The sequence below is a fragment of the Hypanus sabinus genome, chromosome 5 (genome assembly GCF_030144855.1).
Source record: "Hypanus sabinus isolate sHypSab1 chromosome 5, sHypSab1.hap1, whole genome shotgun sequence".
Classification (NCBI taxonomy): domain Eukaryota; kingdom Metazoa; phylum Chordata; class Chondrichthyes; order Myliobatiformes; family Dasyatidae; genus Hypanus; species Hypanus sabinus.
This window is the reverse complement of record NC_082710.1, coordinates 167,989,202-168,003,728: the sequence shown is the minus strand read 5'-3', so window position 1 is coordinate 168,003,728 and position 14,527 is coordinate 167,989,202. Positions and strand designations below refer to the sequence as shown.

General features: G+C 49.7%; 1 protein-coding gene across 1 annotated transcript in view; it reads right to left on the bottom strand.

Moving 5' to 3' along the window:
* Positions 1-14,527, bottom strand: part of gabbr1b (gamma-aminobutyric acid (GABA) B receptor, 1b) — a 322,306-nt gene that overhangs the window by 46,394 nt on the left and 261,385 nt on the right. The window contains exons 12-14 of the mRNA XM_059969200.1: positions 12,504-12,752; positions 9,954-10,017; positions 7,637-7,714 (exon numbers count right to left, since the gene is read on the bottom strand). Coding sequence (XP_059825183.1) covers positions 7,637-7,714; positions 9,954-10,017; positions 12,504-12,752 — 391 coding nt within the window. The remainder of the gene's footprint in view (positions 1-7,636; positions 7,715-9,953; positions 10,018-12,503; positions 12,753-14,527) is intronic.

The following is a 14,527-nucleotide window of genomic DNA, read 5'->3' as shown; positions in this document are numbered from 1 at the left end:
GAACTGGTTCCCTGATGGACGGGAGGGAACTAGACCCTGATGGAGGGGAGGGAACTAGACCCTGATGGAGGGGAGGGAACTAGACCCTAATGGAGGGGAGGGAACTAGACCCTGATGGTGGGGAGGGAACTGCTTCCCTGATGGAGGGAAGTGAACTGGTCTCCTGAAATAGAGAGCTCCTGTCCACCTGGCAGAGGGGTCTCTGGTCCCCTGGCAGTGATGGGCTCTAGTATCCTGGCAACAGAGGGCTTGCTACCTGGCAGAGCTGGGCTCTGGTCTGTATCCGGTCTCGCGGTCAGGCGTCCCTGCAGTAAGTGCTTGCTGACGTCTCCCTGCACCAAACAGGCTGTCATACATCTGATCCAGGCTGTGCCTTTTCCAGTTCACACAGTGCACTTGCTCCAATTCGCTCCGTCTTTTTTTTCCGCTTTCAACACTGCATGACTAATGTGATTAATTTCCACACAGACAGACAGAGCTGTTAGCGCAAACTGCTGAGATTCACCCGTGTCCTGTGACGTGTTAACTCCTTACTGATCTGCAGCAGTAACTCTTTCACTACAAGGCTCTGATTCAGTCCCAATGTAAACTCCACTGACTGACCGAATAGGAACATTCCATCCCATCCCTTTACCATGGTCTTGGGACACAAGGCTATTGATGAATGCGTTTTGGAAATACTAACATTGTGTCCCACAGGGATCAGCCTGTTCCAGACACCCACCACTCGCTGCGTGAAAAGAAGCCTGCCTCATAATCCTCTTTCAGCTTTCCCCTCTCTCTTAAATGCACAACCTCTAGTATTTGAGTAACACTCACAAAATGCTGGAGAAACTCTGCAGGTCAGGCAGCGTCTATGGAGAGGAATAAACTGTCAACTTTTTATCAAGATCAGGACACGGTCTTGGCTTGAAACACCGACTGTTTATCCCTCTCTATAGATGCTGCCTGACCTGCAGAGTTCTTCAAGCATTTTGTGTGTGTTACTCTGGATTTCCAGCATCTGCAGAATCTCTTGTGTCTCTAGTATTTTACATATCCATCCTGGGAAGGAAGGTTCTGATCTTCTATCTCACCCATGCCTCTCACTTCCCTCAGGTCTCCCTGTAGCCTCTGACACTTCAGAGGAAATGGCATGATCAGGACCAAATGGTAATGCAAGTCTTCCAGGAACGGGGGGGGGGGGGGGGGGGGGGGAGGGGGTGGAGTGGTTTGAATGGGAAATTTTAGGGCTTTGATGGAATGGCCAGCAGGGATAGAGCGATGGAAATTTGGATTGGTCAAGAAGCCAGAATGGAGATTGCAGGTGATTACAATGACAGAAACAGTCCCTTTGGGCCAACCATGTGTATGCTGACCATTACGTACCCATTTAGACCAACGTCAGTTATCACCACTTGATCCATATGCCTTTGTGATTCAAATGCTTGTTCAGACACTCTTAAATGTCCACACGCAAACCAGCATCAGCTTCCCCCACTGTCACTGTATAAACTACCTGCTGTCTTGGGAGAGTAGGCAACATATCAAGGATGAGTTCCCTTCCTGGCCATTCTCTCTTCCAAGTGGCAGAAGATACAAAAGCCTAAGAACACATAACACCAGGCTGAAGGACAGCTTCTATCCTGCTGTTTATAGACTGGATCATACACTAAAGAATAATCGATCCACCCCAAGCTAACTCGATGTGGCCCTAGCACTTTATTTGTCTACCGGCATTTCACTTTTTCTGTAACTGCAACACCATATTCTGTTTTCCTTCCACTACCTCAATGCACGGCATGATCTGTGTAGATGGCACACAAACAGAGCATTTTACTGTATATTGGTTCATGCGACTATACATCACTGTCAAAGGCAGAATCTCACATGGTGACAATGAGATAGATCAGATGGTTGCACGGTGTTGCACTCAGTGGAACTGACTGTGGGCTTGAGGAAGGGGAAGTCAGGAGAGCACACATTGGACCTCAGTGAGGATTCAGCAGCAGAAAGGGTGAGCAGCTCCATGTTCGCAGAAGATCTATCCTGAGCTAAATACATTGATGCAATTGTGACGAAGGCACACCTGCGGGCTTTCTTCATTAGGAGTTTGAGAAGATCTGGCATGTCACTGAAGACTCTAACATGTGTTTCCAAATGCACTGTGGAGAATATTTTGACTGGTTGCATCACCACCTGCTATGGAGGCTCCAGTGCACTGGATCAAAAGATTCTTCCGAAGGTTGTAGACGCAGCCAGCTCATCACAGGCACAACCCTCCCCACCACTAAAGACACCTTCAAACGGCGGTGCCTGAAAGAGGGTGTCACCACCGTCTGAGACATGCCCTCTTCTCCTTACTACAATTGTGGAGGAGGTACAGGAGCCTGAAGACACACACGCAATGTTTTAGGGTCAGCTTCTTCCCCTCCGCCATCAGATTTCTGAACGACCATGAGCACTCCCTCACTATTCCTCATTTGCATCTTATTGGTTTCTGTAATTTATAGTCTATTTTATGTCTTGCACCGTATAGCTGCCACATTTCCTCATATGTCAGTGATAACAAAACTGACTTTGATTCAGAATAAATATTTTAAGAGTTTCTGCCTCCACCACCCCCTCAAACAGTGCACAAGAGATCACCAGGAGAAATAATTCTCCTTCAAATCCCCTCTAAAACTCTTTCCCTTTAATCTAAATCCATGCCCTCTGGTTTTAGATACCCAGATATGATAGAGCTGGAGGAGATTACATATGTAAGGAGCAGCAAGAGCATGGATTTGAAACGGGGAAATGAAACTTGACAATCATCTGTTAAGTATTGTAAAGTATTGCACAACAGCCTTATTGACGTGAAGATATCTGGAGACACCTGTGAATCTGTTTCGTGACTACTGAAAGTGGAGGATAAGCACTCAGGATGGTATTGAGTACCTCAGGGCCATGCACAGGGAGTTCTTACCTTCTGCCCACCAGTCCTTCACACCAAACACTCTTCCATCCAGCTCCTATCTGCGGCCCACACACAGGAACCATCACCACATCAGGCCCCACTACAGAAATGGGCCCGCTGGCCTGTCTAGTCCATGCCAAACTGTTTCTCTGCCTGGTCCCATTTGCCCGCACCTGGGCCACAGTCCTCCACACCTCTGCCCTCCAAGTATTAGTCCAAAATTCTCTTAAATGTGACAATCAAACCCACGCTCACCACTTCTGCTGGCAGCTCGTCCCACACCCGCACCATCCTCTGAGTGAATAAGTTTTCCCTCAGGTTCTCTTCACCTTTCACCCTCAGCCCATGACCTCTAGTTCTTGTCACACCCACCATGAGGTGAAAAAGCCACGTGCATTCACCCTATTCTTATCCTTCATAATTTGGTATAACTTTTGGTCCTGACGAAGGGTCTCAGCCCGAAACATCGACAGCGCTTCTCCCTATAGATGCTGCCTGACCTGCTGTGTTCTACCAGCATTTTGTGTGTGTTGCCGGTATAACTTTTGCTTTGTTGTTGCTGCTACTTGAGTTGTTCTGCTGAAAATTGTGGGCATCCACTGGAATGTGAGCTGAGACTTGCGGGCTGCCCGAGCACATCTTTTGGTGTGCATAAACATAAACGGTGCATTTCACTATATGTTTTGAATTACATGCGATAAATAAATCTGAATCTCCCCTCGTTCCAGGGAATAAAATCCTGACCTATTCAACCTTCCCCTATAAACCGGATCTGAGTGGACCTCAATCACAAGGGACTGTGTGAGAGGAAGTGGATCGTGATGATGGGCGAACAGAGCAGTGCAGGGTAGGACACCAGCAGCCGGAGGAAAGCAAAGGATGTGCATTCAGACTCCACTGATTCTGGAAATCTTGAGAAACATGCACAAACAGCTGAAAGAACTCAGCAGGTCAGGCAGCATCAATGGAGGGGAGTAAACAGTTAATGTTTCGGGCTGGACTGGAAATGGGACAGAAGTCAGAATAAAAAGGTGGAGGGGGGTGGCAGGAGTACTAGCTGACAGGTGATAGCTGAACACGTGGTTGAAGAGCTGAGGACTGAGATGACGAGTTGCTGAGCTCCTCCAGCATTTTATGTGTGCAAAATCCAGTGTTTATTGTTTTCCTGCACCTGTGCTTTATCTGTAACTGTAACACCATATTCTGCATTCTGTCTGTGCTTTTCCATCACTACTTCCTTCGCTGCATCTGGAAGTGATCTGTCCGGATCGTGTGCAAAGCAAAGCTTCTCACTGTATCTGAGTACATGTAACAAAACACACTGGATGTACTTAAAGCGGATTAAAGTTCTTCATTAGTACGGGTGTCAAAGGTAACGGGGAGAAGGCAGGAGAGGGAAAATAAATCAGCCATGATCTGATGGCAGGTCAGCTCCTGTGTCTTTTGGTCTAATAATGAACCAGTTATCAGTACTCAGCAGGTTAGACAGCATCGGTGAAGAGAGAACCGGAGTTCACGTCTCCGGTCAATGGTGCTTCCTCGGAACTGAGATTTCCAATGGAGGGCCAGAGCATCAGATGTGTGTCTCTCAGCACAGTTGTTAATCCCAGGTTAGGGATTAACCCCCCTAAGCACCACTCCCCACTCACAGTCAGACAGGTGTAGCCTGTTCCAGATGGGATTAACCCCCCTAGGCACCACTCCCCACTCACAGTCAGACAGGTGCAACCTGTTCCAGATGGGATTAACCCCCCTAGGCACCACTCCCCACTCACAGTCAGACAGGTGCAGCCTGTTCCAGATGGGATTAACCCCCCTAAGCACCACTCCCCACTCACAGTCAGACAGGTGTAGCCTGTTCCAGATGGGATTAACCCCCCTAGGCACCACTCCCCACTCACAGTCAGACAGGTGCAGCCTGTTCCAGATGGGATTAACCCCCCTAGGCACCACTCCCCACTCACAGTCAGACAGGTGCAGCCTGTTCCAGATGGGATTAACCCCCCTAGGCACCACTCCCCACTCACAGTCAGACAGGTGTAGCCTGTTCCAGATGGGATTAACCCCCCTAGGCACCACTCCCCACTCACAGTCAGACAGGTGTAGCCTGTTCCAGATGGGATTAACCCCCCTAGGCACCACTCCCCACTCACAGTCAGACAGGTGTAGCCTGTTCCAGATGGGATTAACCCCCCTAGGCACCACTCCCCACTCACAGTCAGACAGGTGTAGCCTGTTCCAGATGGGATTAACCCCCCTAGGCACCACTCCCCACTCACAGTCAGACAGGTGCAGCCTGTTCCAGATGGGATTAACCCCCCTAAGCACCACTCCCCACTCACAGTCAGACAGGTGTAGCCTGTTCCAGATGGGATTAACCCCCCTAAGCACCACTCCCCACTCACAGTCAGACAGGTGTAGCCTGTTCCAGATGGGATTAACCCCCCTAGGCACCACTCCCCACTCACAGTCAGACAGGTGTAGCCTGTTCCAGATGGGATTAACCCCCCTAAGCACCACTCCCCACTCACAGTCAGACAGGTGTAGCCTGTTCCAGATGGGATTAACCCCCCTAGGCACCACTCCCCACTCACAGTCAGACAGGTGTAGCCTGTTCCAGATGGGATTAACCCCCCTAAGCACCACTCCCCACTCACAGTCAGACAGGTGTAGCCTGTTCCAGATGGGATTAACCCCCCTAGGCACCACTCCCCACTCACAGTCAGACAGGTGCAGCCTGTTCCAGATGGGATTAACCCCCCTAGGCACCACTCCCCACTCACAGTCAGACAGGTGTAGCCTGTTCCAGATGGGATTAACCCCCCTAAGCACCACTCCCCACTCACAGTCAGACAGGTGCAGCCTGTTCCAGATGGGATTAACCCCCCTAGGCACCACTCCCCACTCACAGTCAGACAGGTGTAGCCTGTTCCAGATTGGATTAACCCCCCTAGGCACCACTCCCCACTCACAGTCAGACAGGTGCAGCCTGTTCCAGATGGGATTAACCCCCCTAGGCACCACTCCCCACTCACAGTCAGACAGGTGCAGCCTGTTCCAGATGGGATTAACCCCCCTAGGCACCACTCCCCACTCACAGTCAGACAGGTGTAGCCTGTTCCAGATGGGATTAACCCCCCTAGGCACCACTCCCCACTCACAGTCAGACAGGTGCAGCCTGTTCCAGATGGGATTAACCCCCCTAGGCACCACTCCCCACTCACAGTCAGACAGGTGCAGCCTGTTCCAGATGGGATTAACCCCCCTAGGCACCACTCCCCACTCACAGTCAGACAGGTGTAGCCTGTTCCAGATGGGATTAACCCCCCTAGGCACCACTCCCCACTCACAGTCAGACAGGTGCAGCCTGTTCCAGATGGGATTAACCCCTTAAACACCACTCCCCACTCACAGTCAGACAGGTGCAGCCTGTTCCAGATGGGATTAACCCCCCTAGGCACCACTCCCCACTCACAGTCAGACAGGTGTAGCCTGTTCCAGATGGGATTAACCCCCCTAGGCACCACTCCCCACTCACAGTCAGACAGGTGCAGCCTGTTCCAGATGGGATTAACCCCCCTAGGCACCACTCCCCACTCACAGTCAGACAGGTGCAGCCTGTTCCAGATGGGATTAACCCCCCTAGGCACCACTCCCCACTCACAGTCAGACAGGTGCAGCCTGTTCCAGATGGGATTAACCCCTTAAACACCACTCCCCATTCACAGTCAGACAGGTGCAGCCTGTTCCAGATGGGATTAACCCCCCTAAGCACCACTCCCCACTCACAGTCAGACAGGTGCAGCCTGTTCCAGATGGGATTAACCCCCCTAAGCACCACTCCCCACTCACAGTCAGACAGGTGTAGCCTGTTCCAGATGGGATTAACCCCCCTAGGCACCACTCCCCACTCACAGTCAGACAGGTGTAGCCTGTTCCAGATGGGATTAACCCCCCTAGGCACCACTCCCCACTCACAGTCAGACAGGTGCAGCCTGTTCCAGATGGGATTAACCCGTTAAACACCACTCCCCACTCACAGTCAGACAGGTGCAGCCTGTTCCAGATGGGATTAACCCCCCTAGGCACCACTCCCCACTCACAGTCAGACGTGCAGCCTGTTCCAGATGGGATTAACCCCTTAAACACCACTCCCCACTAACAGTCAGACAGGTGTAGCCTGTTCCAGATGGGATTAACCCCTTAAACACCACTCCCCACTAACAGTCAGACAGGTGTAGCCTGTTCCAGATGGGATTAACCCCTTAAACACCACTCCCCACTCACAGTCAGACAGGTGCAGCCTGTTCCAGATGGAATTAACCCCTTAAACACCACTCCCCACTAACAGTCAGACAGGTGCAGCCTGTTCCAGATGGGATTAACCCCTTAAACACCACTCCCCACTAACAGTCAGACAGGTGTAGCCTGTTCCAGATGGGATTAACCCCTTAAACACCACTCCCCACTCAGTCAGACAGGTGCAGCCTGTTCCAGAAGGGATCAATGCTTTCAACTATGTACCACTCTCCACTCACAGTCATACATAGGGCAGCCTGTTCTCCGAAAAGTGGAATAATCCTCACACTAAGAGTCAGAGACCAGGAGCAGAACACTGGGATAGGATACAGCTGGTCAGAGGGATAGCTGAGCCACAGAACCTGGTTGATACAACCCACTGAGGGGTGAAGCACTCACCAAACCAGCGATCAGTGCCGAAGTAGGACATGTTGTCGTTGGTGCTGTCATAGTAACCAATCTTCACATACTTCCCATCTGTGGGGAGAGGGGAAGTCACCTCGTCAGAAAACAGAGTGTAGGCAGCCCACCTCACCTCCACACACATTGCTGAGCAGCAGCCATTCACCCTCAGACTCACCAGGCAGACTGTACCCAGGGGAGGGTTAGCCCTTTCCCCACATCGCTCCCCACTCACAGTCAGACTGTACCCAGGGGAGGGATAGCCTCTCCCCACATCGCTCCCCACTCACGGTCAGACTGTACCCAGGGGAGGATTAGCCCTTTCCCCACATCGCTCCCCACTCACAGTCAGACTGTACCCAGGGGAGGGTTAGCCCTTTCCCCACATCACTCCCCACTCACGGTCAGACTGTACCCAGGGGAGGGATAGCCTCTCCCCACATCGCTCCCCACTCACGGTCAGACTGTACCCAGGGGAGGGATAGCATCTCCCCACATCGCTCCCCACTCACGGTCAGACTGTACCCAGGGGAGGATTAGCCCTTTCCCCACATCGCTCCCCACTCACAGTCAGACTGTACCCAGGGGAGGGTTAGCCCTTTCCCCACATCGCTCCCCACTCACGGTCAGACTGTACCCAGGGGAGGGATAGCCTCTCCCCACATCGCTCCCCACTCACAGTCAGACTGTACCCAGGGAAGGGTTAGCCCTCTCCCCACATCGCTCCCCACTCACAGTCAGACTGTACCCAGGGAAGGGTTAGCCCTTTCCCCACATCACTCCCCACTCACAGTCAGACTGTACCCAGGGGAGGGTTAGCCCTTTCCCCACATCGCTCCCCACTCACGGTCAGACTGTACCCAGGGGAGGGATACCCTCTCCCCACATCGCTCCCCACTCACGGTCAGACTGTACCCAGGGGAGGGTTAGCCTCTCCCCATATCGCTTCCCACTCACGGTCAGACTGTACCCAGGGGAGGGTTAGCCCTCTCCCCACATCGCACCCCACTCATGGTCATATACCAGGCAGACTGTACCCAGGGGAGGGTTAGCCTCTCCCCACATCGCTCCCCACTAACAGTCAGACTGTACCCAGGGGAGGGATAGCCTCTCCCCACATCGCTCCCCACTCACGGTCGGACTGTACCCAGGTCAGAGGCTTAACCCTTTCACACACTGTTCCCCACTCACAGTCGTACTGTACCCAGGTCAGAGGCTTAACCCTTTCACACACTGTTCCCCACTCACAGTCGTACTGTACCCAGCTCAGAGGCTTAACCCTTTCACACACTGTTCCCCACTCACAGTCGTACTGTACCTGGGGCAGAGGCTTAACCCTTTCACACACTGTTCCCCACTCACAGTCAGACTGTACCCAGTTCAGAGGCTTAACCCTTTCACACACTGTTCCCCACTCACAGTCAGACTATACCCACAGCAGAGGCTTAACCCTTTCACACACTGTTCCCCACTCACAGTCGTACTGTACCCAGGGCAGAGGCTTAACCCTTTCACACACAGTTTCCCACTCACAGTCGTACTGTACCCAGGTCAGAGGCTTAACCCTTTCACACACTGTTCCCCACTCACAGTCAAACTGTACCCAGGGCAGAGACTTAACCCTTTCACACACTGTTCCTCACTCACAGTTGGACACCAGGGAGACTGTACCCGGGGGGAGGGGGGAATTAACCCTTTCACCCACAATTTTTCACTCTGTCAGACCAGGTAGACTGTAAGCAGTAGAAAGGATTAACACTTGCACCCAGTGCTTCCCATCCAAAGTCAGACACCAGCTGGTACTCAGGGGAGTGATTAACCCATTCCCACACCTCTCTCCTTTCATAGTCAGGCAGTGTGTACCGGGGAGGGAGTTAACCCTTTCACACACCGCTACCCACTCACAGTCAGTCAGTCACCAGCAGCTGCCTGTCGCTGAGGAAAGGGATTAACATTTTGATTGCTCTCTCCCTGAGGAAATGCTGGAAAATACTGGGAACCATCTTGAGATATCCAGGGCAAACTGTAGAGTGAAATCATCATTCCCTGAAAATAAAGATTCAATTACACTTTCACAGATTAGGGAAATCAGGCACAGTGGGAGTAAAGTTTGCCGAGAAAATAGTGTGCGACCACCAGCGAGTTTTAATGAGGCTGTCGGGCCCCTGCAGGGACGGGAAGTTTCTCAGTGATCACTGCTGAGCGGGTGGCTGCCTGGCATCATTCAGTGGGGCATCTGGAATTAAACATCAGTCGCATGCACCTCCTTTTGCAGCGGCAGCCCGCAGTTAACGGGAAACACTGAGACTCGTACCTTGCAGTTGCTCGATCATCGTCCATGCCATTCGGGAGCCGCTGGCATCGAACACCACGTGGCCCTGGGAGTCAGACTCACATCAGTTTATTGTCACACACAAGAGAACAATAAAATTTCCTCATGGTGTAATGCTCACAGAGTAAACAGTACACATGGCAGTAATAAATAAAACAACGAGTGTTAAACAACAGAACAGAGCACAGACTGTAGAGCAGGGTTGTTTAACCTTTCTCAGAGCATGAGCACAAATTGGCAATAATCTTCCAACAAAATTCTCTCGCACGCCTTCGAAATTTTAAGTAGGGATTATCATTGATTAATGAATCTGTAACAACAATTATGGACTTTTTTTAAAGGCAAGATGACTCTTGTTGCTTATTTGCATGCATTCATTGTTTTAATTTTAATAAAAGGATAACAGAGACAGAACTAAATAAATGAAGTTCTTTAGGATATGCTGTTAAAAATTATCAACATCAATTTCTTGAAAAGATAATTATAAAATCACTAAATAGTACTGTTATAGTAACCGTTAACTATCTAAATACTGATTTAGGTCTGCGACAATTTCAAACGCAACATCCAATGTCACATGTTCCCACAATTGTCTAGCTGGTACCAAGTCAGTGTGAGACGTTTCCTGTCTTGCATTGTAAAAACATTCACTCGGTGCTTCACTTAGCAGTAAAGATAATCATTATGCATCTTTTTATGATGGGTGGGGTTTAATGAATCCAAGGGTGGCTCTGAATGCCATGGGCCAACAACATTTTTAGGTCTGCTGTCCTGGGCGCGGGTGCCAATGGTTCGCCACCCCTGCAGTATACTACAATCTGAACACAGACACAAGAGATTGAGCAGATGCTGGAAATTTTAAGTAAGACACATACAAAATGCTGGAGGAACTCAGGAGGTCAGACAACATCTAAGAGGGAAATAAGCAATCACACTCTCCGGATCCTACACTCTTCCCATCTCTGTCACACTCTCAGAATCCTACACACTCCCATCTCTGTCACACTCCCCGGATACTACACCCTCCCCATCACTGTCATACTCTCCGGATCCTACACACACACACAGAAGATACAAGTACACTCACACACGCTACAGATACATGTACAAGCTCACAGGATGCTCTCTCTCTCTTCCTCTCATGCTTGCTCAAGAGGGATCATCTGCATGCTCCCTCCTGATTCCACTCCCACACACACATCTGATGCAGATACACACCGAGACTCCGTCGAAGGAGGAGTTTTGATTGCTTATTTCCCTCTTAGATGATAGGAAAATGGAGGAGGGAAGGGTGGGGACAGAAAGAGGCTGGAGGTGGTAGGTGGAGGTGACAAAAGGCAGCGGATGGTGGGGTCTGGTGGGAGAGGAAGGTGGATTGAGAATGATGGGGTGGGCAGATGGGAAAAGTGGGGGGGAAGAGATCTAATGGGTGATGGGGGCAGAGGAGGGTGAAGAAATAGAGTGAAGGAGGTCTAAGGTGGAATCAGGAGGACCTGGGTAATCAGGAGTGAGAGAGAAAATGCACAAAGAGGAAACACGTACAAAATGCTGGAGGAACTCAACAAGTTAGGCAGTGTCCAGGGTCTCAGCCCACACCACCAACTGTTTATTTTTTTCCATAGATGCTCCCTGACCTGCTGAGTTCCTACAGCACCTTGTGTGTACCACTCAGATTTTCCAGTTTTTGCAGAATATCTCATCAGCAGCTCCTAGAAAAATGTTTCTCTCTCCATCTCCATGACTATCTTCAGCCAATATTCCCTCCATTACCCCAGGATTCCTCTAGCTCTGTCTCTTCAACAATCCACCTCTCCCTCGGCATTCCTTTTTCCCTCTCTCCACGAACCTCTATCTCCTTGCCTGACTCAGTGTCAAGTCCTGTTGGATAATCATTCCTGTGGAGCGCCGTGGGATAAGTTGCAGCATTAAACAGCACAATAACATAGTGGTTAGCACAACGCTTTACAGTACAGGCAACCCAGGTTCAATTCCCGCTGCTGCCTGTAAGGAGTTTGTACATTCTCCATGGACTGCATAGGTTTCCTCCCACAGTCCAAAGACATTCTAGTTGGTAGGTTAATTGGTCATTGTAAATTGTCCTCTGATTAGGCCAGGGCTAAAGTGGTGGGTTTCTGGCCTTGAAGGGCCAGAAGGACTGCCCCACACTGTATCCCAATCAATCAATAAATAACCTCCTATGATATAAATGTACTTTCTTGTTGTTCATCAAAGATCGACCATCAAAATAAACCTCTACAAGTATAAAAACATTAATACACATACAGACATAAATACAAAACGCTGTGAGATGTACCATATCTATATGCACACCTACATGCACAATCCCCCATTCTAACACATCATTCTAACACACACACACAGAAGATACAAGTACACTCACACACGCTACAGATACATGTACAAGCTCACAGGATGCTCTCTCTCTCTTCCTCTCATGCTTGCTCAAGAGGGATCATCTGCATGCTCCCTCCTGATTCCACTCCCACACACACATCTGATGCAGATACACACCGAGACTCCGTCGAAGGAGGAGGAATTCATGGCCTTGTACAGCTCCTCGGTGATTTCACTGTTCTGGCTGCGGTAGTGGAACTGCTCCAGACGCATCTGCTTCTTCTCCAGTTCCTGGGCAGTCTTGTTGAGGGCCAGCGCCAGGGCCCAGATGGCATCGTACGCCAGCGGTGCCTCCTGGTATCCGCCTGTCTCCTCAGGCGACTTGTTGATCACCTCCTGCAGTTTCTCCAGGAACTCCTGGGAAGTCTGAGGGTTGAGGTCGGAGGAGAGATGAGGCACTTGCCTCATTCTAAGCACAAGACTTTCACAGTGGTAATGCAACCCTCCATAACATGGAGACTTTTATCTTTATGTTACATCTACTGGTTCCCCTCTCTCCACAGAGTTGTATAGCCATCAGGAACACATCAAAACTTAAAGAGTTATCTATAGAAGGTACTTTTCCAAGAAGACAACATCAGCATCAAAGATCCCCACCATCCAGGCAGTGCCTCCTTCATACAACACTCATCAGGATGGAACACGCAGCAGCAGGTACCTAAGCCTGAAGTCCCACACCACTAGGTTCAGGGAATGCTCTTTCCCTTCAACCATTCCATTCTTAAGCCAACCTGCACAATCTTAATCACGACAGAATACTGACTTCTTAGCGATACAATGGACTTTTCTGTTCTAATTGTGTTCTTTCTAGTAAAAAATGTGTACAATATATTTTTAATTTATGTTGTTTCTTGTGAATGCTGCTTTTCTGATGCTATGTGTCTATGATGCTGTTGCAAATATGTTTTTCATTGCATACACGCACGTGTATATAATAAAGTTAACTATAAAATTTCCCAGGGATGATCTCCTCTTTGTAAAATGATCACCACGTTCCCTCCCTCCCCCACCCTGTCCCTGGGTCAGAACCCTGGGCCCTCACTTTCAGTGTCAGTGTCACTATCAGTAAATGGAAGCCTTGCCAGTTGAAGATAACAGAAGGCACAAGAAAGTAGAAGTAGTAAGTGCAGGAGGGGTTCCAGGCCATTCAGGTCTGTTCCATATAAGGAGCAGAATTAGGCCATTCAGCCCATTGAGTCTGCTCCGCCACTTGATCATGGCTGATTTATTTTTCCTATTAACACCGTAAACCTTAAAGCCCTTACTGATCAAAATACACTCCATGACTTGGCCTCCCTAGCTGTCTGTGGCAAAAAATTCCACAGATTCACTACCATTTGGCTGAAGAACTTCCTCTGTCTCTGTTCTTCGGAGACATCCCTTTATTTGAAGGTTGTACTCTGAGGTCCCAGACTCTCGTGCTAACAGAAACATCCTCTCCATGTCCACTTTCTCCAGGCTTTTGTCTGAAGAGTTTCTAAAGGGACATCCTTGTATTCTAAGCCTGTGCCCTCTGATCCTAAACTCTCCCACTACAGGAAATATCCTCGCCACATTCACTTATTCCAAGATCAACTTAACCCTTCTCTCCTACACAGCCCATAACCCTCCATTTTTCTTTCATCCATGTGCCTATCTAAGAGTCACATAAATATCCCTAACATATCTGTCTCTACCACTAACCCCCTGATAGCGTATTCCATACACTTACCACCTTCTGTGTAAAAAAAAACCTACTGGTAGCTCCCCTAACCTTCCTCCATTTGCCTTAAAAGGATGTCCTCTTAGTTTTAGCCGTTGTCACCCTGGGACAAAGGTGCTGGCTGCCCACTCTATCTAATCCTCTTATCAATTTATTCACCTCTATCAAGTCACCTCTGATCCTCTATCTTTTATCTTTTTATAAGGCCACCCTTATTCTTCCAAACCAACCCAGCCTGTCTAAAACACAGAAAATAGAACACTGTAGGCCCTTCCCAACCCTTCCCTCCTTCACAAGCATGTGCTAATCTGAGAGTTTCCCTAATGTATCTGCCTCTCCCACTGCACCTGGCAACATGTTCCACACACCCACCACCCTACAGAGAAAACCGACCTCTGACACCCCCCATACTTGCCTCCAGTCACCAATAAAATTATGA